Below are 27,343 nucleotides of genomic sequence, written 5' to 3' on the forward strand. Positions count from 1 at the left end.
ATATTGACCATTTTGGTTTCTTATTGCTCTCAGTTGAAACCCTACCTTATGGCATGGTGAAATCACCCCCTCGCAATTCTGCTACATACAATAATAGAAATGACAAATTTTCACAAATACACAACTACCCCATTAGTCGAAAATTAAACAACTAGCCCGTAAATCAACGGGAAGATATAAGTATCTGTGTTCTTTAATCTTGCTTAGGGGCTTCAGACGGTGGCAGTGAGCGTTCAGCTAGAATTTTCTTTGTTCTCTCCAAAACTCCAAAAAATATTGAACCTCCGATACCTATCCACAACACTCGCGGCCCGATACCCTGCAAGGTAGATTATTATTATTATTATAGTTTTTAAAAATCATATTTAATATTTTCAATACCTTCAAAAGGGCAGGAGGTCCTTCTTCTTTTATAATTGTCTGAACACAATCAACTATCCCTTTATACTGGTTTGCTGATCCCTGAACCATTAACCTAGTTTTTATCACATCAAGTGGTGTTGTTATAGCTCCCGTAAGTGCCCCTGCAAAGTTACAAAAGGGTAATTTAGACATTTCACAAACAATTTTACTGAACCATGTGCTTTCATTTTTAATTTTTACATTTTAATTAAGTATGAGCATAATTACCAGCAAAGGCACCAATTGCTGCATTCTCGGGATCATTGAGGTCCCTACGAGCCTGACAGAAGATATATATTAATCAAACTTGGTGTACAAAACAGAATATGAAAGAGATAATCTAGTAGTTATTAATCTAGAAATACAAATTTATGGAATATACTTACAGCCAACTTATAACCAATTCGAAGCTGCTCGTATATACAAAACTGGATAGCATCAAAAGGTAAATCTCGTAGGAGAAAAGATCCATATCCCTAAATTTAACATTTTAACCCATGTGAAGGTCAGAACACATAAATTATTTATTAAATTCAAATACCATTTAGAAAAAAAAATGCGCATAATGTTTGTAAACTTAAAAGAAAGATTCATACCGCGTATAGACCTTTAAAACCCTCCTTGGAAACAATAAGCCGGACCGCATCAGGAGCCGAAGCAAATTGACGGGTCTGCATTCTTTGTTTCACAACCTATTTTGTCAAATTAAAAACAGAATAATAATCAACAAATAGACCCATTTGTATGAAAGCAAGTCAGTTTGGGTTGCAGTATTTTGGTCACAGCACAGGTCAAATTGGTCAACCAGGATAAATAGGTCAAAAGTCACATCAAAATATCAAATTCTTACAAATTTACAGTGCTATAAACCGTTTTATGAAAAGAAATTATATTATTGCGGTACCTCTGTTGGAACACGTACAAGTGATGCAGCCACACCTCCAATTGCACCTGCAGTCTACAAAACATTTTGAAACTATAAAGCTTTAAGAAAGTAAACAATTTATGAAATGAAATTAGATGAAATCAAACATACCAAATGTGCAACAGCACTAAGATTTTCTGGAAGTATCTTCAACAATTTCTTTTTTGCAGGTTCATAAACGCCTACAAATAAGGCAGAAGCTCTACACACAATTGAAAAAATGAATTAAAACATAACAGAACAAAAATATAAATTCTTGAATTTAAAAATTCAATTTATCCTTACGTAATACACCAACAAGATTTCCAGCCAGCCCTGAATATAGCCCCTGGAAGACAATCTTTCCTCCACCACGTGCTGCCTACATAACATATTATGTTGATAAGATTATTTTTTTAATTACATAACTTAAACTAAATATATATGTAATTAAATATAAAGAATAAAGAACTTACCTGCAGTCTGGTCTTTATGGTATCAATTGGATATAAAGCTGTTTCAACAACTCCAGCTGTACCTCCCGCTATAAAACCCTCTGCATTATCACAATAATAGTTAGATCATAAATATAAAGAACCATAAAACAAAAGATTGATAAAACAAAAACTTTAGAAGTAATATTAACACAATACCAAATACGGTTCGTAAGAAATCAATTGGTTTTTCATCCCCTGTGCTGACTGACGCAAAAGACTTTTTTGGTATTAACTGCAACCTTTGCGATTTCCCATTTGATACATCTGCAAAACCACACACCTGCTCAAACAAGAACCATATAATAAATGGCACTAACCAAAACAAAACTTATAAAATAAACTAGTAAACTTGGTGGATACGTCGATCAGTGTGAACAGTTTGGTTTAGATCGGTTTTGGGTTAAAACCGAAACTTCGGCTTATAAAATTTTGAAAATCGTTCGGTTTTCTCAGTTTTGTCGCTTGAGCTTGAAAACTTTGCGCAGACGAAAAAACAGCCAAAATAATGAATTTGGGCCTAAATCATTTTGTTAACTAATACCTGACTGATTATTATACATTTGGGCTAAAATATTTGAGTTACATATTTATTAAATTCTTTTAATAAACTACTTAAAATAAAAAAAAATGAAAATCTATAAAATTCGGTTTGGTTTTTGTCGGTTTTAATTGCATGCAAATCCAAAACCGTATATGGCTGCTTCATTCAGATCAATTATAAACCTATACAGATCAATTATGGCTAGTACGATTAACCTAGAAACAAAATCTAAAAAGAAATGCAATGTTTACCTTACTTCATTCATAATGTTTATTAATTTGTTGATACATTTAGTTAGGGTTAACAAGCAATAAACGACAATTAGTGAAGAAACACTAATCGACCCCGGGCAGATTACGGATAATCTGGGGGTTAAGTAATGTTTCCCACGAGGATGAGGTCCAGCAAAGAAAGTTGTTCTTCAGGTGACCTGCAAAACAGACACCGTAAGCTCGTCACTGAGAAGGGGGGGTTCCTCCTTGTGACCACCCTCCGGTGTGAGAATCAGACTAGATTGCTCTGAATATAAGTGTATATTAAGAGATTGCTAGAGAAGATAAGATAATGAGATATCAGATAATGTCCTTACCATTCCAAGGTGTTGGAGTATTTATAGCCGAAGGTAGGTTTCCAAGAAGGTACAGCCGGCTGAATAGTAATCCTGTTCTACCAACAGTGGGCTACGCACAAGCCATGCTGGTTGGTGGATAGGCTGCGGCCGATAGTGACAAGGCCGGCTGTATACTGTTCCTTTACTGCCGGCTATGCACTGTTCCACCAACTGTAGGCTACGCACGTCCCACAGTGAGGGTTGGTGAGTAGGCAGCGGCTAATAGTGACAAACAGTACTAGAGGGTGCTCCTCCTCGTACTGTTGTCGGTGAGCTGTCACCCTGTGATTGGTTCATGGGCTGTTTTGGTCAGATCGTCTATTTTGCCCATACCTTGGCAGGTATAGTACAAAAGATCTTCCAGAAGCATACGGACTGGCTCATTTGGGCGGGAGTATTCCTGCCTTGCTCATTCCTTCAGGTGACATTACTGAAGTATCAAGAGTTAGTGCCTTGTGCGTGTAGCCTTGCTATTAGTGCGGGTAGCCTTCCCTGATGGCTTGTATCCGCAGCTGCGGGAACAAGCGGGGTACTTCACCATTGGGAGGCTTTCCCTGCGGGAACAGCTGGCGTACTGCGCGTAAGGTCTTCATCTCTGGGCATGGTGGGTCCTGCGGAAGCAGTTGGTCCTTGCGCAGACGTCCCTCTTCAAGGTGAGTCTTGCGGGTCCAACTGGGCTCTGCTAGGACCTACCTCTTCAAGCCCCCCCAGTCCAATGTTCTTCTCATGAATTATTAATAAGTGAGGTGAACTTTTGGACTTTAGCAAGGGGTTTTGAAAAGGGTTTTTAGTTTTAAGGTTTTCCGTGGGGATTCTTCCCGCGGTTTTCCTAATGCCACGTAGAAATTCCCGACTTTTCTGCTTGATCTTTGGGTGTGATGCGGGTAGGTCTGTAACCTCCTCGCAAGTCAGGAGCGTTGAGTTCCACTTGTGTAGATTCTCCATGAGGTTTTGGTAGTTTTGAACATAGTGATCAATTATGTTTAAACAGCCAATTCCATCTTGGAGGTTCAAACAGTCTAGTTCTCGACGTTCCCGCTATGCGGGGATGTTATTTCCGTTTCCGCAAGCACTGCCCAGAAGATCCTTCTTGGTTTCAATTCCCTGCGGAGTGCTAGGTATGTGAAGGGTTTTGCCTTGACACTGTACCCGTACTCGTCTTATAGTTACTTTACTTCCAAGGTATTCCTGGCTTCAATTCCCTGCGGGTGCTAAGTATGTGAAGGGTTTTGCCTTGACACTGTACTCGCACCCGTCTTATGGTTACTTGGTTGCCGAGGTATTCTTGGCTTCAATTCCTTGCAGGTGCCAAGTATGTGAAGGGTTTTGCCTTAACACTGTACTCGCACCTGTCTTATAGTTTCTTGGTTGCCAAGGTAAGGGGTATTTTCCCGCTTACTTTTGAATCTTTTTGAAATTCGAAAAGTTGGTGAAAGGGTAAGAACAGTTCAAACTATTGAAACGTCGTCCGACGGTTTCTTCTGACAGTGTCAGGAAGTGTAGGAAGTTATGGCGACGTGACAGTATATGGTCATTCCAGGCGCTTTTTCAGGCGCGTGGGCGCGATTTTTCGGCCGCGTGGCCGCGAAATTAATGGCACGCGTCCTTTCAACAGCTGTTGCCAGCTTGCTCTTTGCCACGTGTCATAGTTTCATTGCACCTGCGATTTCTCTCTCTTCCGCATTAAATTCATCGCATTAATTGCGATGAGTATATAAAGGGGGAGAGAGTCCTTTGTAATCCACACTTTCACTTCTCTCTTCATCTTCTAAACGATTTCCGGCGAATACTCACTATTCCGTCGAGCATTCTTCTGAAATCGTTTCTGTACATCCGAAACATGTCTTCTTTTGCCGAGGAGTCTGACGTGTTCGTCGAGAATCCGTCTTCCACTTCCGATAAGGATGACAAGAGTACTGCTGGCGAGTGCCAGTGTGCTCTTCCGGCGACCTCTATCGGTACGTCGTCCGGAAGTTCATGCTCGAGCCGTTCGAGCCTGAGTTTCCGGAGTCACACCAGACGGTGTACGATGCCCCCAAGGGCAAGATAGGGGTGTACGCTGCATTCTTCGTTTATGGGAATCTCAGGTTCCCATTGACGAAGTTTGTATACCGTGTCTTGGAGAGGCACGGCGTGCATCTGACGGAGGTACACCCGATGGCGATCGCCAAGATCCGCCACTTTGAGTGGGTGTGCCTCATTCTGGGCGTGGAGCCCCACGTAGATCGGTTGATGACCTTCTACTCCTGGAGGTGCATCCAGGGGTGGTACACCTTGGTCAATCGGATCAAGGGGTTGAAGATCTGCGCTACCGAGCGCAGTCTTCGGTCGTGGAAGCGTGAGTTTTTTTATATCTCCGCTCGCGTCGTCCCCCTTGCGATGACCTTTAAGAATGGGAGAGCACTCCCCGCCCTTCACGCCCTCAACTACCAGGAGGCGGAGTGGTTCGCCAAGATCTCCCGGGTCCAGACTCCGGTATACCGCTTTGCGGAGTCTGGGATGGTGATGCTTGGGATGAGCCGGGTGTGGAAGGAGGCGTCGCAGGTTCCCATCGTCCTCGAATACGGTTTGAACTCTGTCCCTTACGGTATGCTCTGTCTTCTTTGTTGATATAAGTTTTTCTTCTAACTGTTTATTTTTTTATTTCAGAGGGGAATGACTTGCAGTCGCTCCTGCATCCGCGGGAGGCTGATGGTCCCGCTCGGATGGGTACTCGTGCTCTAGATGAGAATGAGTTGCCCATCCTTGAACAGACGGTGGATCGGTTCGTGGAGGTCTACCCGCCAGGCCATGAGATCCTGAGCGCCAGGCGGCCAGGTAAGGAGTTATTCAACCCTCGACCTCTCAATGCTGAAACCTCTGCTGGAATTCCTCTAATCTTGTCTTCTGATGAGGAATCCGCAGATGGTCCTCCTTTGGTGCGGAAAAAGAAGGCTGCCGGCGGGAAGGGGAAGGCGAAGGTTGCCTTCACTGCCGATCCGGTGAATCGGTCTGATTCAGAGACCGAAAGCAAGGAGGTGGCGGGGAACCCTGGTGGTGATAAGACCACTGCTCCGGAGGCTGCGACGACTGTCACCTCCGGGCAGCCCAGGATGACGACGGTGAGCGGCGTAAAGAGGCCGGCTCCATCGGGTTCGTCCCCGCCTGTTCGCACTTTTAGGCTCAAGAAAACCCGTAAGTACAAACTTCCTTTACTTTTAACTTCATAGCTTTCCATCATTATACTTATCTTCTTTGTGCAGGCGTGGATGCTACCGCATTCCAGGGTGGAGTGGGGAGGAGCGCCTCCGGACCCATGACGGTAGGTTTGGTCAACCTACCTGAGGCGATGACCCAGGCGTCTGCGCCTGCTTCAGTTGGTTCAGTTGCTCACCCGGATGAGCCAACTGTTCCAACTGTGACGACATCTCCGCCGGCTATCAGTGCCATATTTACTGAATCTTTCACTGAGCCGGCGGTGACTATTTCTGCGGGCTCCTCCGCAGCGGCGACCACGGTTGTGAGTTCACCTACGGTGAGTTCACCTCCGTTGGTTTCTACTACGGCGGCCTCCACCATGCCTCCTCCGTCATTGGCAACGACGGCCGATCCTTCAGGTATGCTTGGGGCTTCTCGCCAACCTCTGCCTCCTTCCCATCTGCCTGACCTCTTGGATGGATTTCCCTTGGGTTCAGGTGATGGGTTTGGCGGCTATCGGCCTGTTGTCGACCCTACAGGTGCGTAGGGTTCTTTTGGCCTTTTTTTTTATATATCATCTTTTCCTAACTGCTTTTTGTTTTTTGCAGTGTCGGATTCCAATGAAGTGTATGTTCCACGATGGAACATCCGCCGAGGAACAACCCTTCGCACGCCTGTGGAGTGCGTGGAGTGGGCTCGTCACGCAGCTCCCAGTGGTGCGTTGGGGGAAGCAATGGCTAGCTACCAGGAGGGTAGGCTAACCAATGAGCTTCGGATTCTCCTGGCCCGGTTGCAGCCGCGCGTCGAGCTGCTTTGTCGTGAAAACGACAAGTTAAAAGCAGCGTATCCAAGAAGTAGCTCAGGCGCGGGCCGTCCGGGAGGAGAATAGGAGGCTCTGCGCCGTTGCTGCGGAGAAGGAGAAGGCCTTCAAGGCCCTTGAAGTTGAAGTTCAGGCCCGTCTCGAGGCCCGTTCCAAGGCTGCCCAAGCTGTTAACGAACAACTTCGGCTGGCCAAGTAAACTGCACGGAACGCAACTGAGAGGGCCACCAAGGCTGAAGTTGTTGCTGAGCCTCTACGCATTGAGAACGAGGAGCTTAAAGCCAAGCTAGAGAGGCTCCAGCAGGCTCATGATGCCTTGGCTATGAAAGACGCCAAGAAGCTCCAAGAGATCTTGGACCAGAGGGGCGTGCTTGACCACACTGAGCGGAAGCTAAAGGGCGTTGAAGAGGCTGCTGCAAAGGAAGTGTTGCTTGCCAACCTTAATAAAAGTGAAGCCGAACGCGCCCGTAACCAAGATCAAGCCGCCCTCCAGGAGGCTCTGGTTGCCAAGGAATGGCTTCTTCGAGAAGCGTTGTCTCAGGTATGCGTAATTTCATAATATCTTTACGCTTTTCTTTGTAAATAGAAAAGGTTTTGATACTTGTATTTTTTCTTGTAGGTTGTGCATCGAGTCTTCACGGACACATCATACGACGATGCCATGAGCGCAGCCCTCAACGCTTCTCATGAGGATGGGGAAAAGGCCGGCTTCCTGCTTGGTCTAGGGTTCGTTGAGAAAGGCATCCCGCCTTCCAACTTCCCTTTATTTGATGTGGATACTGAAGCTTTATATGACCAAGCAGTGAACCAGTATGCCGCCTTCCCGCATCCGGTGGTGGAGAAGGTGAACGAAGTTGCTGCTGCTGATGATGGGCCAGCTATCCTTAAAGCTTTCCTTGAACCGCCACGCTCTACTGATGGTGCGGGTCCAAGTGGAAGTGGTCCTGAAGCTTGATCCTGAAGATCCCTTTCCACCATTAGAGTAGATTTTTATTTTTGTATAGCTTCTTTTGTATGCGGGTATGTACCCAGCAATCTGTAATATTTGAATTTCGATGGAATAAAGATTATTTGCTAATTCCTTGCCTTGTTTATTTTACGCATATTTTGATTTAACTTAGCAATTTCTTTAGTACTTAGATAAGTTAACTTTTTAACGTGGCAGATTACAAGTTTAAGTTTCGCTTCCTCTTTCGTGATTGTGAGGGTATGACCGTCACTTTCACTTAGTAGGATGGCTAAACTGTACTTATATCTGTCCTGCGTGGAAGTTTTCCTCATCTTTTCCTAAGAAATTTTCAAAGTATTTTGAATAAGTTAGCCTTTGTACGCGCGGTTGTTAATAGGTTAATGTTCAGTTTCCTCTATCATGATTGTGCGGGTAGGACCGTCACTTTCATTTAGTGGGATGACCAAACTTTACCTATAACTGACCTGCGTGAAGGTTTTCCTTATCTTTTCTTTTGAAATTTTTTACCGTTTTATGTGTTTATGCGGGTTTTGCCGCCTTCCACACGTAACGACTTACTTCTTCCCATATTTATGCGGTGAATACCGGCATATCAGTGTGGGAAGTTCATAAGTATAAAGGTAAGGCTATCAACACAATGTGAAAGGAGAATCATTTCCATTAGAAGTGGCTCTAGGCCTTTTCTTTACAAGTTTGGAATTGACCTACATGTAACATTTGCGTAATTGAGCTCCATTCCATGTTCTTGGGATGGGAGTGCCATCGAGCCTTTCGAGACGGTATGCGCCCTTTCTCAGAACTTCTTTGATAATGTATGGCCCATCCCAGACCGGGGCCAGTTTTCCTGGGCGTTGTTGGTTCGAAGCCTCGTTGTTACGCAGTATGTAGTCTCCTACATTGAAGTTGCAGAGTTTTACCCGCGTGTTGTAGTACTTTTGCATTTGCCGCTTGTAGTTCTCTTCACGCGTTGCGGCTAAGTCTCTGCGTTCCTCGGTTAGCATAAGGTCTAACCGTCTTTCCGCATCATTGTGTTCTGGCTGAATCAAGACCCTTGGTGAGGGTAAACCAATTTCGACCGGGACCATGGCTTCAGTGCCATAAGTGAGGCTGAACGGGGTTTCTTCCGTACTGGCCTTTTTCAGCGTTCTGTTTGCCCAAAGGACGTGCGGAAGCTCGTCCACCCAGCCGGATCTGTGTTCCAAGAGTCTTTTCTTTATGCCTTCGACGATGCTCTTATTTGCTCTTTCTACCTCACCATTACCCTGCGGGTGCGCCACTGAGGTAAAGGTGTGAGTGATTTGAAGTTCTTCCAGCCACTTTTGTAGCTTCTTGTCAGCAAAGTTGGTGCCGTTATCGCTCACCAATTTCTGGGGAATGCCGGTGATCATCGCTACACCCTCAGCTGTTGGCCATCCCATCATGCCGTGGACTGAAGATACCACGACGTTGAATCTTGCCATCCCGTCTCACCCGAAGAGAATGTCGTATGTGTGGTGTGGCTTCCTCATCACGACAAAGTCCACCTCTTCTGTGCGGGAGTGTTTCCCGTCCGTAAGAGTGACGGGGAAAGATAGGATACCCAGGGGGGTGTTTGTGCTGCCGTCGAACCCTTCCATCGAGGCGTAGACCGTTTCCAGGCGTTCCTTGTCTTCGTCATCTAGCTTGTCGAAGAACTGCCTGTACATCACCGTTGACGAGGCGCCGTTGTTAGCAAGAGTGCGGGAAGTGATGTAGTGCCCCAGCTGGCTTTTGATGACGATAGGGCCTTCTTTGCTGGGTCCTCCTGGCACTCGCGGGAAGCGCACCTCAGCTTCCTTCCACGCGCATGGTTCTGTCGTTCGCCTTTTTCTTCCTCTGATGTTGCCATGAACCATGTTGATGCTGATGTCAACGGGCTTTCGTCCGTTGCCTCTGTACCGGTTATCATTCCTTCCTCCCTTCTTGATTGATGCCACAAGGTGTGCAAGTCTTCCATCCTTGACGAATGTTTCAACAATATCCTTCGATGTACACTCCTCCGTACTATGACCCTTTGTCCCGTGGAAGTCACACGATTTGCTTTGATCCGCATTAGGTCGCTGCCGGATCATTGGAGCTTTTGGCCATGGTAGTTGTCGGACCGGTGCGGGACACGGTTTCCCAACGATTCACGGGGCAACGTGTTAGAGTGCGGAATCCTCTAACACGGCGATTCGGTGGTGATCAACAACGCGCGGTAACGATTCCTAAGACGGTTTGACACCTAGGGACGGAGGAAAGGACCGACACGTGAAGAACGGGCAGAGAGTATTTCAGCAGAGTGGTGGTTCGTGACTGTGTGTAGAATGTGTGCTCTTTTGTGAAATTTCCTAAGTTTCGTTTATATATCGAAAACTGGTTCGATCGAATGAGTCTCTCATTCGATCGAACGAGACCTGGTTCGATCGAATCAGTCACTGATTCGATCGAATCAGTTTCTTTTGACATTTTCAGTCCGTTAACTTAGTTTCACGATCGTTATCTTCATATCGAACCATCCTGATAGAACTGGGGACATACACATGACATTTCATGTCCTAACAAACTCCCCCTTGGAGCCAGTTCTATTTACTTACAATCAATCGAGTTCTCTTGCTCGATCGTAACTCCCCCTTGGAGTTATCTCACTCTCTCTTTTCTCAAAGCTAATGGTGCGCATGTTGCATCCACGAACTCCTTTCATCATGAAGTTCTCTCAGGATCAAATGGTCCAGTCAGTCAGACTTACCATAGGTTCCGCATATCCTGAGAAGCTGTCAATTGAAACTTTAGATAAACATTTAAGCACAATCTATCACAATGTTCCAAAACAAATTACATTCAACTCAAAAACAATTACAACCAGAAGATTAAACCTTTCATTACAACAAGAAACAAAATAAACATGACAATTAAGCTTCAGTCTCTTGTGCATACTTCTTCTGTTGCTCTTTCCAATTTGATCCTGCATGTATGTCATAGGCAAAGCAGATCCTAATGACATTTCTATACGTTAAAGCTTGCTCCATGTCTTCGGGGGCGTAGAGAATCTCTGTCTTGTACAGCGTGTAGACGTCCTCCCGTGACAAGTTTGTGAGCCACATAGGATCAAAGATACGAATTGTGCTCCAATTTCCATTGTCGTTGAGCACGATGACTGCTTCATGCAGTCTTCCGTCATAGTACCAATGCCTGAACGCTTTGTAGAAGTCCTGCTTCATCTTTCTTAGAGGAATCTTCTTCATCGTGAGTGGTGGCATGTACTTCAAAACAATCTTTGGCCTGTTGGTGATCGGATCGATCTCCCTTTTACTTGTATATCTCTTTGGCCTTTGTGGAGTGATCATCTTCCATTTTGAGCTGTATTCCATTCGCAATACACTCTGATAATACGTTGCAAATGGAGATGAACTTGCATAAAGCATATCAAGATAGTTAAGACGGTTTAGATCAAAAGTAGGAAGAGTCTTCAAGTCAGTGATACGTTGAAAGTACTCAACCCCTTTTTCTCTCTTGACAGCAATGCAATTAAGATCCTTCAGACACGCCCAAGCAATTATTTCACCTGAAGTTCTACGACCCTTCATCTTATAGGACATTGTGTGAGGAATGGTCGGCTTTGCTTGTCGTCTGGACCTTATCTTCTCAAGAATAGCGTTGAAAGCTTTCTTGCACTCTTCAGTTTTCTCAACGAAATCGGCTTGATCTGCATCAGAAGGCTGTTTCATTGTGTTTGACCTTTCGTCAGCCTTCTTCTGTATTTCCTCCTCTGTTACATTTTGAAAGAAGCTTGCCGAGTTAGGAAGATCTTCAGTTTGAGACGTGTAGTACTCTGGATATTCTTCCTGCGTCAAGTCTTCCATTTCGACTTCATCGAATTGAGAGGGATCAGCGGCCGTGGATGATGTTGAGTCAGGTGTAGCAGCCGAAGAAGATGTTTGTTCTGTTGAAGACAAAGCCAGATACTTGCCTGTTTCTTCATTGTATAGCTCAAACATATGTTCCAGTTCTTCTTCTGTGAAATTGTGAGAAATTTCACCTTCTTCCAAGTCTCCACTTGCGAAGAATTGCTGCTCATCTGGATTGTCCAGTAAAAACGTGAAATATTCCGCTGCTGTTTTTGATTGCAGCGGTTGGACATTAAACGGATCAGCATCACCTGTTTGATTACACAAACACAAAGTAACAACAAATTTAAGTAAACATATGTAATATCATAAACATTAAATACAATATCATTACATATGAAACTAGGTTTACAAACAAATCATTAATTGAAAAGATTTAACATTTAAGTCCTTACTACATTCACTCAAAATACTCTTAACTACCTTCACCTCCATCATCAGAAGAGTCCAGTTCGTCTGTGTCCACATCGACATTGGTTGGACCTTCCAGACGAAGAACATCACCCTTCAGCTCAGTCACTCTTGCTTCAAGGCGTAGATTTGACTCTCTCAGCTCGGTGATCAAAGAACCTTGTTCATTGATCGAAGATCCCTGTTCAGCGACAGTAGCATTTAACTGACTATTTTCAAGCCTGAGCATTTCGTTCTCAGCTTGAAGTTTAGCAATCTGCTCATCTCTGAGCCGATTCTGTTCTTCTTGCTCTGCCTTGAACAGTAACATCTTCATCATCGCCTTGTGCAAATCAGCAAGTTCGGATGCAACCTTTTGAGGTATGGCCATTTCAGGTTGAGCTTGAGGAATAGGTTGTTGAGCTGACTGCGGTGTTGGTGGCTGTGCTGGTTGAGCAGGAGGAGCAGCAGAAGTCCCGACGGATGGTAACATTGAGGGACGCGGTTGATCGGGAAATAAGCTTCGATACTTCCGAGTAACCTTCTTCTTTTGCCTCTTTGCAGGCCTTTCTTCTCCTACATCTATGTCGGCCGGATTTTCCACGGCTCTGACTTCCTCACCAGTTTCCAACTCTTCTTCATTTAGAAACGAATCAGCCTCCTTTTCAGCTTCGGTCCTTGTATCTTCAGGGACCGCCACCTCCTCAGTGTCAGAGTCGTCGCTTGATTCCTGCAAAGGTAAGTTTTCGACGTCTGAGTCACTGGTATCATTTCTCCATTTCCTTTTAGGAGGGGCCCTGTAAGACGGATTCACCAAATGCCCGAAGCATCTTTTGATTGGTGGCCTGGTTGGACGTTCCTTGTAAGATTTGAGACGGTTGAGAGTCTCATTTTTCATGTGGTCCAGTTTCACCACATCACCTTCGTTTTCTTTCAGTAACCCTGGTGCTTGAGTATCGACAATCATTTGCACGAACCGTGGGAACTGTAGAAACTTCTCACTTTTCCCTTGCTTCAACGTGATGTTCTCGACCATATGACCGAAAGTCATCTGAGAGAAGTTGTATGGTCGGTTCATCACCAAAGCAGCTACAGTGAACTGCATGCTTTCCCTCAGCTTGTCAAAGCTGGTTCGTTGAGGGCCCAAGCAGTGCATCACAACGTGTGCCAAATATTTGAACTCGGGGCACAAGTTGGCCTTATGAAGCAGACCGGCATTGAGGTCGCCGTCATACTTCATACGTGCGAAACATCCTCTTGTTGCAGCAGGATGTAGGGAGGTCGGGTCTGATTCATCATCTTCAAATCCACAGACTTCTCGAATGACCTGGGCAGATATAACAATTGCATGCCCTCTAACGGTGGAGCGAATAACCGACGGCACGACTGATTTGTCGTGCGTGGCATTTCTCCAAAATTCCTGTTGGATTGACATTATCGGCTCAATGACCCTCGAGATAGGTCCAAAAATCCTTGACCTCTTCAAAAACTTTATCACCGTTGCAAAGTCTTTCCCGTGGCTCGACTTTTCGTCTAGAAAAGCCACGATGTTGTGCTTGATGGACGTTTTGTACTGAGCAACCACTACTGCAACTTCAGCCATTGAATCTGTAAACTTAAACGTGTTAGAACGAACAGATATTGAAACGACTGAATGCGTTTAAACTTTTCAAATTTTCTGGACTAGTTCGATCGAACGAGTAACACATTCGATCGGTTGAGCTATTCATTCGATCGAATGAGATCTGGTTCGATCACAGACAATCGAATGAGATAGATCTTATCGTTGACTTCTGATTCGATCGAACTAGTGGTCGAATAAGTCACATTCGATCGAATAAGAAACTCGTTCGATCGAATGGACTGGTTCGACTCATTCAAACAGAAACCCAGAAACGAAGAACACCGAACCCGGAAAACTTAGACGATCAACAACCCGATCAAAACACGGTTAAAAATAACAAAAACTTACATTTTAATGATCTACGTGAAAAACCGAATAATGTGATCGGATCAAAACAAGGGTTTGAGGAAAATAGATTTGAGAGCAAAAATCCGTAATATATTTCGAAATTAACTGACCGATCGAATAAGTTTGAGTATTTATACTGTTTTTGGACTTATTCGATCGAACGGACTTGTTCGTTTGGACCATTCGATCGAATGAGATTCTTATTCGGTCGAATGAGTCTCTTCGCAACTGTTTGCAATCCTCAACCACTGATTCGATCGAATCAGTTCCTTCGATCGAGTTATTCGATCGAATAGCAACCTATTCGATCGAGTGGGGAAACATTTGAAAAAAAATTTTTAAATATCTTATTTCCCGTCCATCGATCGTGATGCCTTTGAACCTGCACGAAAACATAAACTTTTGACACTTGGTTAGTTTTCGTAGACATTTTCCAATCCTGAGAGCTTCGTTCCTACAGAACATATAGATCATAATACATTAGTAACAAATGGAAAAATATCAGGCTCAAACATCTTTGGGTTTTCTTGTCACTTCATTCTTTCTTTCATGCACAGCCTGTTGCACAGATGAACATTTAGCAACCTGCATGAAGTTTTCTTTCATTCCTACACACTGGATAAACATTTAGTAGGAACAGACAGGGATCAGACTACCTGTCACGATGATTTCTCATCGATTCTCAAACAAACAGAAATAGATAAAATGAGAAAGAAAAAAAAAAAATAAATAGAAATAAAATCTTTTTGGTTTTTATCAAAATATTTACAGGGAGGGACAGGGATCAGACTACCTGTCACGATGATTTCTCATCAACATTAAAGCAGAATAAAATAAATAAAAATAAAAAGATTAATTCAGAATTAAAAATCTTTTTTTTTTTTTTTTTTTTTTTTTTTTTTTTTTTTATAATATTCAAACTGAAATAAACAACTGTACAAAAATTTTAAAACACATTATTTTTGGTTGAGAAGGATCTATAATAAGAAATCATACAGACGTATATGACTGTCTACTGAGATTTTTTTTTTTTTTTTTTTTTTTTTTTTTTTTTTTTTTTTTTTTTACGAATAAACGAAGTTAAACAAGACATAATGAATATTCTTTTTGTGAGAAAGATCCGAACAGGAATCATACTAATTACGTGACTGTCACACAGATCCGTGTTTAGCTGTATTATGACATAAAGAAACAGGTTGTGAGCATGTAAATAACTTAAAATGGTTTTCATCGTTTCTGTGATACGAGTTAGGTTCAATTATGTTTCAAAATTTAAGTGGGTATCAACTCAGAGATTATGATGCCTCCTATCTATTCTCAAAGCGTATTTGGCTTTCCCCAAGTCACCCCGAATTGACCTTGACCCATAGTGTCTGATTAAAGTTGTAAGTGTCTTCATCTGCTTCCCGTTTTCTTTCTTTCTTACTCCATGATTGAGAAGTCTTGACATTGTTAACTCTAGAATGTTTCAATCACTCATAATGTAATTTTTTTTTTTTTTTTTTTTTTTTTTTTTTTTTTTTTTTTTTAACATAGACTTCAGAGTAGTAAACAATTGCAAGTCCCGAATCTGGATCACTGCAGTTTCTTCACACACTATCTTTACGGGAATCAGAACACTTATGGGCTCGTGTATGACTGGGTAATCGCTTTTCTGCCTATCATTCGGAAAGATATATATGAAGACATACAAAACTCTTAAGGAGTTTCCACGTAAAATCGAGTAGATTTAGTTTGTATCACATCTACTTTTACGCACCATAAAAAGCTACCATGACACACAATGACCGTTCTAAAGCCTTTTAAGCCTAATAACTTCACTAGTTAAGCACACAGAATCAGTGTATCTATCATTTTCCAAGGTTGGATCAATTTCTCATTTTCTGAATATATATGAATGTCTTTTAAAACATATAACGTTTAAATTATTTCGCCCCGATCAAGTCAAAGTCTTCAGGTAAACGGCTATCCTGAAGATCCAATGGATCAACTGGACCGACCACATACGAGTATGTGTCCTTCTAACTAAGTATAACCGACTATTTTTCAGCGAAAGAATAAAGACCCATCAAAACCCGCCCCGATCACTTTCAGTCATCTGGTTAATGGCTATCCTCATAATCTACTAGTAGAAGTAAGGACCAACACACATCCGAAAATGTGTCCATCAAACTGAGGTAACCGACATAATTTTAAGCGATAGTGATGTATAAAAATTTAATATTTGAAAAATGAAAATAAGCTGTACAGACATAACAAATCTTTTTGATGTCTCAGTATGATAGCGTCTGTGTACTATCACCTTTCTTGTAACAAGATCAACTTCTCAAAATTTTGAAATTTTTTTTAATGTTTTTGGGTTTTTGTATTTTATATTGTTTTTGGTTTTTCTTGAAACCTTTCTCCCCCTAGAATTTATAAAAAACAAAATCTTTTTGGACTTTTTCAAATTTTTAAGAAAAGAAAAAATGAAAACAATTTAAATGATATCTTCAGGAACATCATCTGATATACGTTTAACGCCGTTGATCTCTAGTAAATATAAAAACCGTGGTTTATCAAATGCTTTAGTGAAGAGATCAGCGCGTTGTTCCTGAGTGGGGATTTTTATCACATCGATTAACTTCTTTTCGTAGCAATCACGAAGGAAGTGATATCGAATTTCGATGTGCTTCGTTTTGCTAAAATGGACCGGATTTTTGGTAATTGAAATTGCAGCAGAATTATCAATATATATGGGAGTAGTAGAACATTCAATACCGTAGTCACGCATTTGTTGCTGAATCCAAATAACTTGAGAACAGCAACTGGCAGCCGCAATATATTCCGCCTCAGCTGTTGAAGTGGAGACTGACGTCTGCTTTTTGCATTGCCACGTTACTAAACGACTTCCAAAGAACTGACATCCTGCTGTTGTTGATTTGTAATCGAGTTTACAACCACCATAGTCCGAATCACTGTACGCATGTAGATCAAAGTTATCATCATGAGGATACCAAAGACCCCAATCTGGAGTACCCTTCAGATAACGCAAAATTCTTTTGACTGCAATCAGATGGGAGACCTTCGGCTTTGACTGGTAACGTGCACAGAGACACGTAGCAAACATTATGTCTGGCCGAGAAGCAGTCAGGTACATTAGAGATCCGATGATCCCTCTATAGTGAGTTGGATTGATCAATTCACCCTTCTCGTCAGGATTAATCCCGTGATTAACCTCTAAAGGAGTTCCCTGTGAAGAAGAACTCAACATCTCAAACCGTTTCAAGATGTCATTGACGTATTTTGTCTGGTGAATGAAGATACCGGAATCTTTTTGATCAACTTGAAGTCCTAAGAAGAACTTCATCTCACCCATGGAGCTCATTTCAAATTTTTCTTTCATCACTTGTTCGAACTCCTTACAAAGTGTTTTATTCGTGGACCCGAAGATGATGTCGTCCACGTACACTTGTACCATAATTAGATCTCCTTCTTTTTCTTTTGAGAATAGTGTGCAGTCAATGGTTCCCCTTCTAAACCCGTTGTTCAGAAGGTGTTTGGATAGTTCTTTATACCAAGCTCTCGGGGCTTGGTGAAGACCGTACAAAGCCTTGTTGAGCAGATAGGCTTTGTCCTTGTGATATGGGTCTTCAAAACCTGGAGGTTGTGCCACATATACGGTCTCTTCGATGTGACCGTACAAAAAGGCACTCTTGACGTCCATTTGATATACTTTGAATTTCTTGAAAGATGCATACGCCAAGAACATCCGGATTGCCTCCAAACGAGCAACCGGAGCATATACCTCATTGTAGTCTAGGCCTTCGATTTGCCTAAACCCTTGGACCACCAGGCGGGCTTTGTTGCGAACAATCACTCCACGATCGTCACGTTTACATTTTAGTACCCACTTAGTGCCAATTTTCTTCTGTCCTTTGGGGAGATCCACCAGCTTCCACACACCAAGTCTTTTAAACTGCAATAATTCCTCTTGCATGGCTGAGACCCAGTTGGAATCTTTCAGCGCATCGGTGGTGCTGTGTGGTTCTTCTTGTGCTAAGAAGCATTCATGGGCATTAAGAGCAACTGATCCTGACTCCATCATTTCTGTGTAGAGACCAAAATTCAGCTGTCGCCGAGTTTTGACACCCTGTTGAAAGTCCCCTATAATGTTGTCTTGTGGATGATCACGTTCAGTCCTAACAACCGGATTGTCAGAAACGACAACATTTTGTTCCAAGTTAGTTAAGTTCGGCTCAGGAGCTGGAGCGGATTGTGGTGCCTCTGAAGTAGACGTTAGAGGCTGATCTGCATTCGGCACTTCTTGATTTGACGATGAAGGTTGTGACGTAACCTGAGTTGGTGCCGATTGTACATCATCTGCTGGAGATTCATCTTCAGATTCAGATTCGGAAGATTCTTGAACTTGATCGCTAGACTCTGTGGAGGAAGATGATGACGGACCAGGATGAGTTGAAGATTGCAAAGATTCATCAGGAGGTGCATTTTGCGCCTCATACATCATTTGAATAGCAATCTCATACAGATTGAATGACTTGAACAGTTTGTCATAATCAAACAACCAGTCTTCTCCTGTCCCCTTGGCTGGTTCTGTGTAGCGTTGAACATCGACATGGTACCATTCTTCAACTAATTTTGTTGTTCTGTTGAAGACCCTTTTGAGAGGTATGCTGTAACCCAGAAAATAGCCGTTGATGATCTTCTCCTCGAACTTATTATCGACTTGCCTTTTAAGTAACGTGCAAAGAGCCCCGAATGGTTCCAGGTGCTCTAAGTTAGGCCTTCGTCGTTGAAGAAGCTCGAAACTTGTCTTGCCGTGGCGCTTGACGATGCCTACCCGATTTAATGTGAAACAGGCGTTGGCAATTGCCTCACTCCAAAACGTAACAGGTAACACTGAGTCGGCTAACATTGTTCTTGCTGTCTCGATTAACGTACGATTTTTCCTTTCAGCAACCCCGTTCATTTGTGGAACATATGGGGCACTGAACTCCTGAACGATCCCTTTTTCTTTGCAGAAATTTTCAACATTCGCATTTTTAAATTCTGTACCGTTATCTGACCGCATTCTTCGAACCTTCAGATTGTATTGAGACTCAATAGTTGTAACCAGCAGTTGTATACACCCAAACGTTTCTGATTTTACTTTCAAGAAAAACACCCAAGAGAATCTAGAATATTCATCAGTAACCACTAGACAGTATGAGTGCCCAGAGATACTTTTGACGCTTATTGGGCCAAAAAGATCCATATGAAGGAGTTCCAACGGAATATCAATTGAGTGGAAACTCTTAGACTTGTGGGACCTTTTTATCTGCTTTCCGGCTTTGCACTTCACACATGAATCAGGGAGACGAAAACTTCTCAGATTAACTCCCTCAACTAGTCTGCGGTGCACAAGCTTGTTCATGTTCCTGACATTTATGTGTCCCATCCGTCTATGCCATAAGACAGTATCACGTTCGGATGCCTTGGACACGAAACATGTCGCCGTTGGAGACGTTGACCCTGCCTTAGCCATATCCAGAATGTAAAGATCACTCTGGCGTGCAGCTGACATTAAAACCTTGTCTTCAGGAAAGTTGAAATCCTTAGGCAAGATGTGGCAATCTCGGTCGTCAAACATAACTTTGAAACCTTTGTCGCAGATTTGACTTATCGACAACAGGTTGTTCTCCAACTCTTTGATGAAATTTACTTTCTCAAACGAAATTCGCCCATTAGACACCATTCCTTGGGCCGTGATATAACCTCCTTGATTTCCTGCAAAGGAAACTGCACCTCCTTTTATTTGTCTGACACTTGAAAGGAGATTCATGTTTCCAGTCATGTGCCTGGAAGCTCCTGAGTCTATGATCCACATGTTGAATCTTGGATCATATAGAGCAACCTGCACACAAAAACAAAAGGTTTAAATATCATTGGAAACCCAAGCCCTTAAGGTCTTGGGTTTTCCATCTTCATCACGAATGAACAATTCAATCCATTTACCCTCATTAACACTGTTTTCAGATTTGACGTTGTTATCAACAGTGTTAGTTTTCTTAGGTTTCCAAAAGTCAGTCTTCTTCTCAGCATGTTTGAGATAGCTGGTTGAAGACTGAGTTTCACTTGTCGAAGTGGAAACACTTGGATCTGAGGGGTTTGGGGATTGGTGTGGTGAGGTTGGCTGAGGTTTCCGAGGAGAAACCGACCTCGGTGTGTGAAACCGTTCTTGACCTTGAATGTCAATGGTCGGTCGCCTCCTAGGAGGTGACTTGACATACCTCGGATCCGGAGTCGATATGTACTGCTTAGGATCCGTGTACTTATAGCAAAATCTTGCTATATGCCCTACCTCTCCACACGAAAAACAGTAGTTTCTCCCCCTTTGACTTGGTGGAGAGAAATAACTCTGGTTTTGTCTGTTATCATAGTACCCCCTGGATTTGACATTTTGGGGTGAAGTTTGTCTAGGAGGGTGTTTTGGGAAATTATGTTTTTCATTAACGTTACCCTCCTTTACAAACTGGGTACTATGTTCCACATAGACTTTCTCAGATTTAGGATTAAACTTTTTCTTCTGAGAACTTCTTGTTGTTGTTGCCTTTGACTTAGATGGTGGTGGGCCCGATTTAGTTGTGGAACCTAAGTCTGTGGCATCAACATTTTGTTTGGACTCAGGAGCCGGGTCAATGACTTCTTTACCCTTAGACTTAGAAATTTGGTTTGTGTCCTCGGGTATATAATCATTTGATTCATCATCCGGCACAGCTCCTGGTGTGCTTGAAAATTGATTCAGGATCGGGGGTGGGACATTGTTATATCCCACGCCTCTTTCCTTTTTGCCTCGGAACTCGGGAATGATGTGTTCTAATAAATAAGATGAATTTGAGTAACTTTTTAATTTGAAATTCAATGATTCAAAATCAGCTTTCAAGTTTTCCAATTCTTTTTTCAAAACATTATTCTTATTTATGTGAAAATTGATAGAGTCTTGTTGATTCAGAACACATATTTCAAGTTCCTTGTTCTGACGCTTAAGGCTATCAATCTTTTCTTTAAAAACAGACTCTTTCTGCTTCCAAGCCTTATTCTGTGCAAGCGCGTCAGTCAGTTCCATTAAAGATCTTGAGGCTGCTTGTTTGTAAGCCTCGAGATCTTCAATTCTCTCTTTTAGAGATTGAATTTCTTGTTCATACAATTCACATTTTAAACATTTAACATTTTCTGGTTTGGGAGTTGATGGGTTAGAACTTACCTTGGCATTTGATGTCTCTGCCATGAATGCAAAGCAAAGATTCCCAGCTTTTTCCAGAAACGATGCAGAAGTTGCTTTAGACTCTACTTCGTTGACTTCTTCAACTTTAGCAGCCTCTGCGGGAATTGTCGAACATGGAGATGTTTGAGGAACATTTGACTCTTTTTCGTGATCCTCCTTAATCTCCAAAGATACCACTTCAACCTCAGGTTCTCCTTCATGGACTTCAGCAGCTGGTTCATCGACAGTATATTCTTCATTGGTCGAGGAAACAACAGACTCTGTTTCAGAGTTTTCATCTACTACTGTGACATCAGCCATGTTGATGCTCAAGTTCCATGTCTCGCCTTCATCCCCTTGAACTGCAAGAGCAGTTTCGTTGTTGATGTCGACGTTGTTTGCTGCGGTTTGATTTTGAGGGACCAGTTGTCTCTCAAGGTTGACAGTTGCAGCTGCTGCAGCAGGAGTGGATGATGATGAAGTGGTTCGGAAGGGATATTGGTGACCTTCCCTTCTTGGCTTCGAGCACTCCTTGGCAAAGTGACCAAGTTCGCCACAGTTGTAGCATTTTACTTTGTTTTTATCAAAGCCGAACTTGGATTTGTTGTTTATTGAGAGGGCCTGACCTGTTTTCTTCGTCCACTTTCTGGCCCTTCGGAACGCACTGCCAAGAGCCCACATAATGTCTATGCGTTCCATATCATCTTCGTCAAGCTGTTCATAGTCATCGCTGTCCAGATGACTATTTCCTAGCTTACCCGCCACCAATAAACTGTAGGACTCAATTATCGTGCCTAGAGTTGCCATGTGTTCTTTGGCAACCTCCACTGTTACTGTTCCCAAGCCTTCAGTATTCAACGTTGCTTTCTCCGTTGACTTGGGTCCGGAGTTAGTACTTGAGTTTCCAGAAGTTGATAGTGGGACGGAAGATCTCGTTTCAGTCCCCTTTGATTGATTTGACGTTGAGGAGACAAAAGCAGTCTTCATCGGAGCATGATCAGTTGAATCTGACAAAGGAGGTTTTGACATGTAAAGTGATTTGTCAGAAGTTGATCTCGGTTTTCTGGAAGAGGCTCTTAGTTCAGCCTCTTCGTGTCTGATTTCTTTAATAAAATCAGACAGGAGAATCGTCTCCAGCTGATGACTTCTTCTCATTACTGTCAGGAAGGTGCTCCAGCTAGGTGGAAGTCCTTGTGCAAGACATCTAACTTTCTCAGTCCCTGTAGTTTTGACGTTATAGGACTTGAGTTCTGACATTAGATGGTAAAATCTCGACAGTAACGACTCAATATCTTCTCCCGACTCTGGACTAAACAGATCAAATTCACGCTTGAGCTCCCGTGCGTGAATTTCTCTAAGGGAATCAGATCCTTCACATCGGTCAACCAGTGCGTTCCAAAGAGTTGACGCTGTAGTAAACTGGTTAAACTGATGAAAAAGATCAGTGGAGAGTGCTTGTGATAGTAAGGAGAAGGCTTTCTTCTCAGCATCGAAGGCTATCTTTTGTTCTTCAGATAGCCTAAAGTAGCTCAACGACTCACCATCATCATTCGTTGGATGCACCCAACTTGTTTGGACAGCTTCCCAAAGTCCAGGATTTACACCTGTAAGATGAATCTGGAATCGTGTCTTCCAGGTAGTAAAGTCGTTTAATGTCATCAGCTTTGGTGGCTTGTTGTAGCTTCCCGATTCAGAATCGCTTTCGAGAATCGATTGGATCCTCTTGTTGGTACTCGAACTTGAAGCCATTTTTGATCCTTTGGTTAACTTTGAACTGTTGATCGAATGAGTCTGGTTCGATCGGACGAGTGCCTTATTCGATCGAATATGTTCTGATTCGATCGAATGTCTCTCTGGAAAACCGAACTGATCTTCTGAAAGTTATTCGATCGAATGTGTAACTGGTTCGATCGAATGGGTTAACAGATTCGATCGATTGAGTGTATGGTTTGATCGAACGGGTTCTGACAGTCGAATAAGACAGTGATCGAATGGACGGATCGAATGTGTGACTTATTCGATCAACTGGAGACTGGTTCGATCGAATGAACGAATCTGGTTCGATCGAATGAACTTGGAGTATTTCTAGGCGGGAAAAACTGATTCGGTCCAAGTTCAAACTGGTTCGATCGAATAGGAGGGCTATTCGATCGAATGAGTTCCAAAAATAGACTGGTTCGATCGGAAAATCTGGAAATTCCAAAATTAGGAGATTTTGACGGATTTTCGAATTTTGAACCACAAACACGAATCTTAGAAGATCAAGGAGCAAAGTAAGATCAAAATGAGACTTTTAACACAAAAACAGATGAACACCAACCAAAAAACGGATCAAACACACCAAAAACACGAAGAACACGAAGAACGCGAAGAACGTTCTTGACGAAACTCGAACTTTTAACACACTTTTCCAAGATCAAAACACCAAAATATGACAATTTTAACAGTTTTTGACAAGAACACGACGAACACCAAGATCAAAAACACCAAAAATTCGGAATTTTCCGGCAAAAATAACGATTTTCGCGAGAAAAACACGAATTTCACCACGAATCTAACGTGAATCAAGAACCAAAGGCTCTGATGCCACTTTGTCGGACCGGTGCGGGACACGGTTTCCCAACGATTCACGGGGCAACGTGTTAGAGTGCGGAATCCTCTAACACGGCGATTCGGTGGTGATCAACAACGCGCGGTAACGATTCCTAAGACGGTTTGACACCTAGGGACGGAGGAAAGGACCGACACGTGAAGAACGGGCAGAGAGTATTTCAGCAGAGTGGTGGTTCGTGACTGTGTGTAGAATGTGTGCTCTTTTGTGAAATTTCCTAAGTTTCGTTTATATATCGAAAACTGGTTCGATCGAATGAGTCTCTCATTCGATCGAACGAGACCTGGTTCGATCGAATCAGTCACTGATTCGATCGAATCAGTTTCTTTTGACATTTTCAGTCCGTTAACTTAGTTTCACGATCGTTATCTTCATATCGAACCATCCTGATAGAACTGGGGACATACACATGACATTTCATGTCCTAACAGTAGTTTTTCGGTGGCAAATATCTCCGTGACGCTTTTGGTGAGTGGCGTCCACCGGTGTTTTCGGCTTGAAGGGTGTGTTATCCCTTCCGCCAACAAGAGGGCGAGAGCTGGATGAGGTGTCAAAGTTTACCCTTGACTGCCAAATACCTAGCTTCCTCTTTTTGTTCTGCCGGGCGATCCGAACATTGTTTTCTCTGGTCCTCTGCGTGTAGAGGTGTGTACTCTGGGGAAGATCCCTACCCAGTTGCTTCTCTGTCTCGGCAAAGCGCTTGGCCGCCGTCATGATGGCATCCCATGTGGATGGCATGCCGTCCTTACCCGTCAACGTGCGGATAAGCTCTGGGTATTCGGCGCCCTGGATGAAAGCGGCGCGAACAAGATCTTCACTTATGTTGCCCAGACTTAGCTTTTTGGAGTTGAAGCGAGTGATGAAGTCTAGTAAAGATTCATCCTCCTCTCTAACGCAGTTGAGGATCGTCCACTGTTCTTCAGTATATTTCCTCTGTTGGCTGAAGTGTTGGCTGAACTTGTTCTGAAAGTCCGCCCAATCATAGATGTGGTGGACCGGTAAACGATCGAACCATGCCCTGGCCGCTCCAACCAGTGTCATCTGGAACATATAACACCACGTGGGTTCCGTCCAGTTGCTGACGGTTGCCCTCGCAATGAATCTGTTCAAGTGATCGTCTGGGTCGGATAGACCATCATAAGTGCCGATGTTGGACATTTGTTTGGCACTTCTCGGGGCGATTGCTTCCGCAATGTCCCTTGCAAACTTGGACTTTCCTGCATTTGCAGTAGTTGGTCTAAAGGTTTTGGAGAAGTCACGTGGGTTTCTCTCCGCGTTCGTTGGTTTAAAGGTTTCTCCAAAATTCCTTGTCGGTTGGAAGTCCGTTTCCTTACGCTTCCTTTTGCCTTATGGCGAGGGTTTGCGTCGGTATCGGATTCTTCCCGCTCATCGTCTGAGTACTCGCACTCACTGTTCATGTTGAGATGTTTGCGAGTACTGCCGAATTCGTCAGCCTGTTGAAGTGAACGCAAGCGTTCATCCAACTCAGCTTGGAACTCTTTCTGACGTGCTTCGGCCCACGCCTTAACTTGATCGAGTGTTTGGCGAGGGAGCCTCGCCCGTTTCTCCAACTGGGCATCAGTGAACCCTAGTGAAATATTGTTTACTGCACTTGTCCCGGCTTGAGTAACCGGGGTAGTGTTCGTAAAATTTGTATAACCGCCGGTGTTCCCCCCAGTTGCTGGGGTTGTGGTTACCGGGGTTTCTTGGTCACTTACTGGCCTTGGGACCGGAGTAACGTTAACCATTTCTTCAGAAATTTTGAAAAAACTAAGAATTAGTTCTAGCTTTTATGCACGGATGGCGCCAATGAAGAAACACTAATCGACCCCGGGCAGATTACGGATAATCTGGGGGTTAAGTAATGTTTCCCACGAGGATGAGGTCCAACAAAGAAAGTTGTTCTTCAGGTGACCTGCAAAACAGACACCGTAAGCTCGTCACTGAGAATGGGGGGTTCCTTCTTGTGACCACCCTCCGGTGTGAGAATCAGACTAGATTTCTCTGAATATAAGTGTATATTAAGAGATTGCTAGAGAAGATAAGATAATGAGATATCAGATAATGTCCTTACCATTCCATGGTGTTGGAGTATTTATAGCCGAAGGTAGGTTTCCAAGAAGGTACAGCCGGCTGAATAGTATTCCTGTTCTACCAACAGTGGGCTACGCACAAGCCATGCTGGTTGGTGGATAGGCTGCGGCCGATAGTGACAAGGCCGGCTGTATACTGTTCCTTTACTGCCGGCTATGCACTGTTCCACCAACTGTAGGCTACGCACGTCCCACAGTGAGGGTTGGTGAGTAGGCAGCGGCTAATAGTGACAAACAGTACTAGAGGGTGCTCCTCCTCGTACTGTTGTCGGTGAGCTGTCACCCTGTGATTGGTTCATGGGCTGTTTTGGTCAGATCGTCTATTTTGCCCATACCTTGGCAGGTATAGTACAAAAGATTTTCCAGAAGCATACGGACTGGCTCATTTGGGCCGGAGTATTCCCGCCTTGCTCATTCCTTCAGGTGACATTACTGAAGTATCAAGAGTTAGTGCCTTGTGCGTGTAGCCTTGCTATTAGTGCGGGTAGCCTTCCCTGATGGCTTGTATCCGCAGCTGCGGGAACAAGCGGGGTACTTCACCATTGGGAGGCTTTCCCTGCGGGAACAGCTGGCGTACTGCGCGTAAGGTCTTCATCTCTGGGCATGGTGGGTCCTGCGGAAGCAGTTGGTCCTTGCGCAGACGTCCCTCTTCAAGGTGAGTCTTGCGGGTCCAACTGGGCTCTGCTGGGACCTACCTCTTCAATTAGCTGTATTAATTTGTAAATTAATAACGGAAGATTATTTTATTAATATTAATATTACCTGATGACGTCATTGACGAGTTGTTGGAGTGATGAGCTAACGTAAGCGGGGCCATCAGCCTCCAAGATTATGATGAGTTGGCTGGCGTTAATAATAAAGAAGAGACGATGAAGTGTGCAGAACGTAGAGTGCAGATAGGTGTTTGTTGCACGTAGCAGCTGTCCAGTGACTCGTGTTTGTTGAAGACATCTAGCTATATGGATAGAGAGAGACATGTTTAAAGTATGAACGGTAGGTGCTACTATTTGGGCTAATGAAATTGGACCCTGTCCTAGACCTGGACTAAGCGCCCGGCCCGGATTGTGGGGGAGACGTAAAACCATGAAAAAAAGTAATGTTTCCTATGGAGCATCCAGGAACAAGCAGATTCAATCGGACGGACATTTTTATCGAATCCATGTGTTATATAATTCATTATTTGTGTGTGCGTGGGGAAGGGGGGGGAG

The 27,343-nt window shown here is 43.4% G+C and overlaps 1 protein-coding gene across 1 annotated transcript; it reads right to left on the minus strand.

Annotated features, from left to right (window-relative positions):
* Positions 1–3: 3 nt before the first annotated feature.
* On the minus strand, positions 4–27,020 carry LOC143592285 (S-adenosylmethionine carrier 1, chloroplastic/mitochondrial-like). Its single transcript, XM_077072235.1, has 11 exons — positions 26,898–27,020; positions 1,960–2,067; positions 1,783–1,862; positions 1,613–1,688; positions 1,439–1,527; positions 1,307–1,360; positions 999–1,094; positions 789–878; positions 631–682; positions 382–524; positions 4–319 (listed from the first exon to the last, which is right to left on the minus strand). The coding sequence occupies exons 1-11, from the start codon at positions 26,950–26,952 to the stop codon at positions 194–196; spliced, it is 969 nt and encodes a 322-aa protein (XP_076928350.1). The 5' UTR covers positions 26,953–27,020; the 3' UTR covers positions 4–193.
* Between the last annotated feature and the right edge of the window lie 323 nt (positions 27,021–27,343).

This window comes from Bidens hawaiensis, unplaced genomic scaffold (genome assembly GCF_021521415.1).
Source record: "Bidens hawaiensis isolate Kalapana, Puna unplaced genomic scaffold, B.hawaiensis_p1.1 tig00040661_1, whole genome shotgun sequence".
Lineage (NCBI taxonomy): Eukaryota > Viridiplantae > Streptophyta > Magnoliopsida > Asterales > Asteraceae > Bidens > Bidens hawaiensis.

Coding starts and splice junctions, on each gene's coding strand:
- LOC143592285 (XM_077072235.1), bottom strand. CDS start 26,952: ATGGCCCCGCTTACGTTAGCTCATCACTCCAACAACTCGTCAATGACG. Junction 1,689..1,782: donor CCATAAAGACCAGACTGCAG/GTAAGTTCTTTA, acceptor TATGTTATGTAG/GCAGCACGTGGTGGAGGAAA. Junction 525..630: donor AGCAATTGGTGCCTTTGCTG/GTAATTATGCTC, acceptor GTAACTTTGCAG/GGGCACTTACGGGAGCTATA.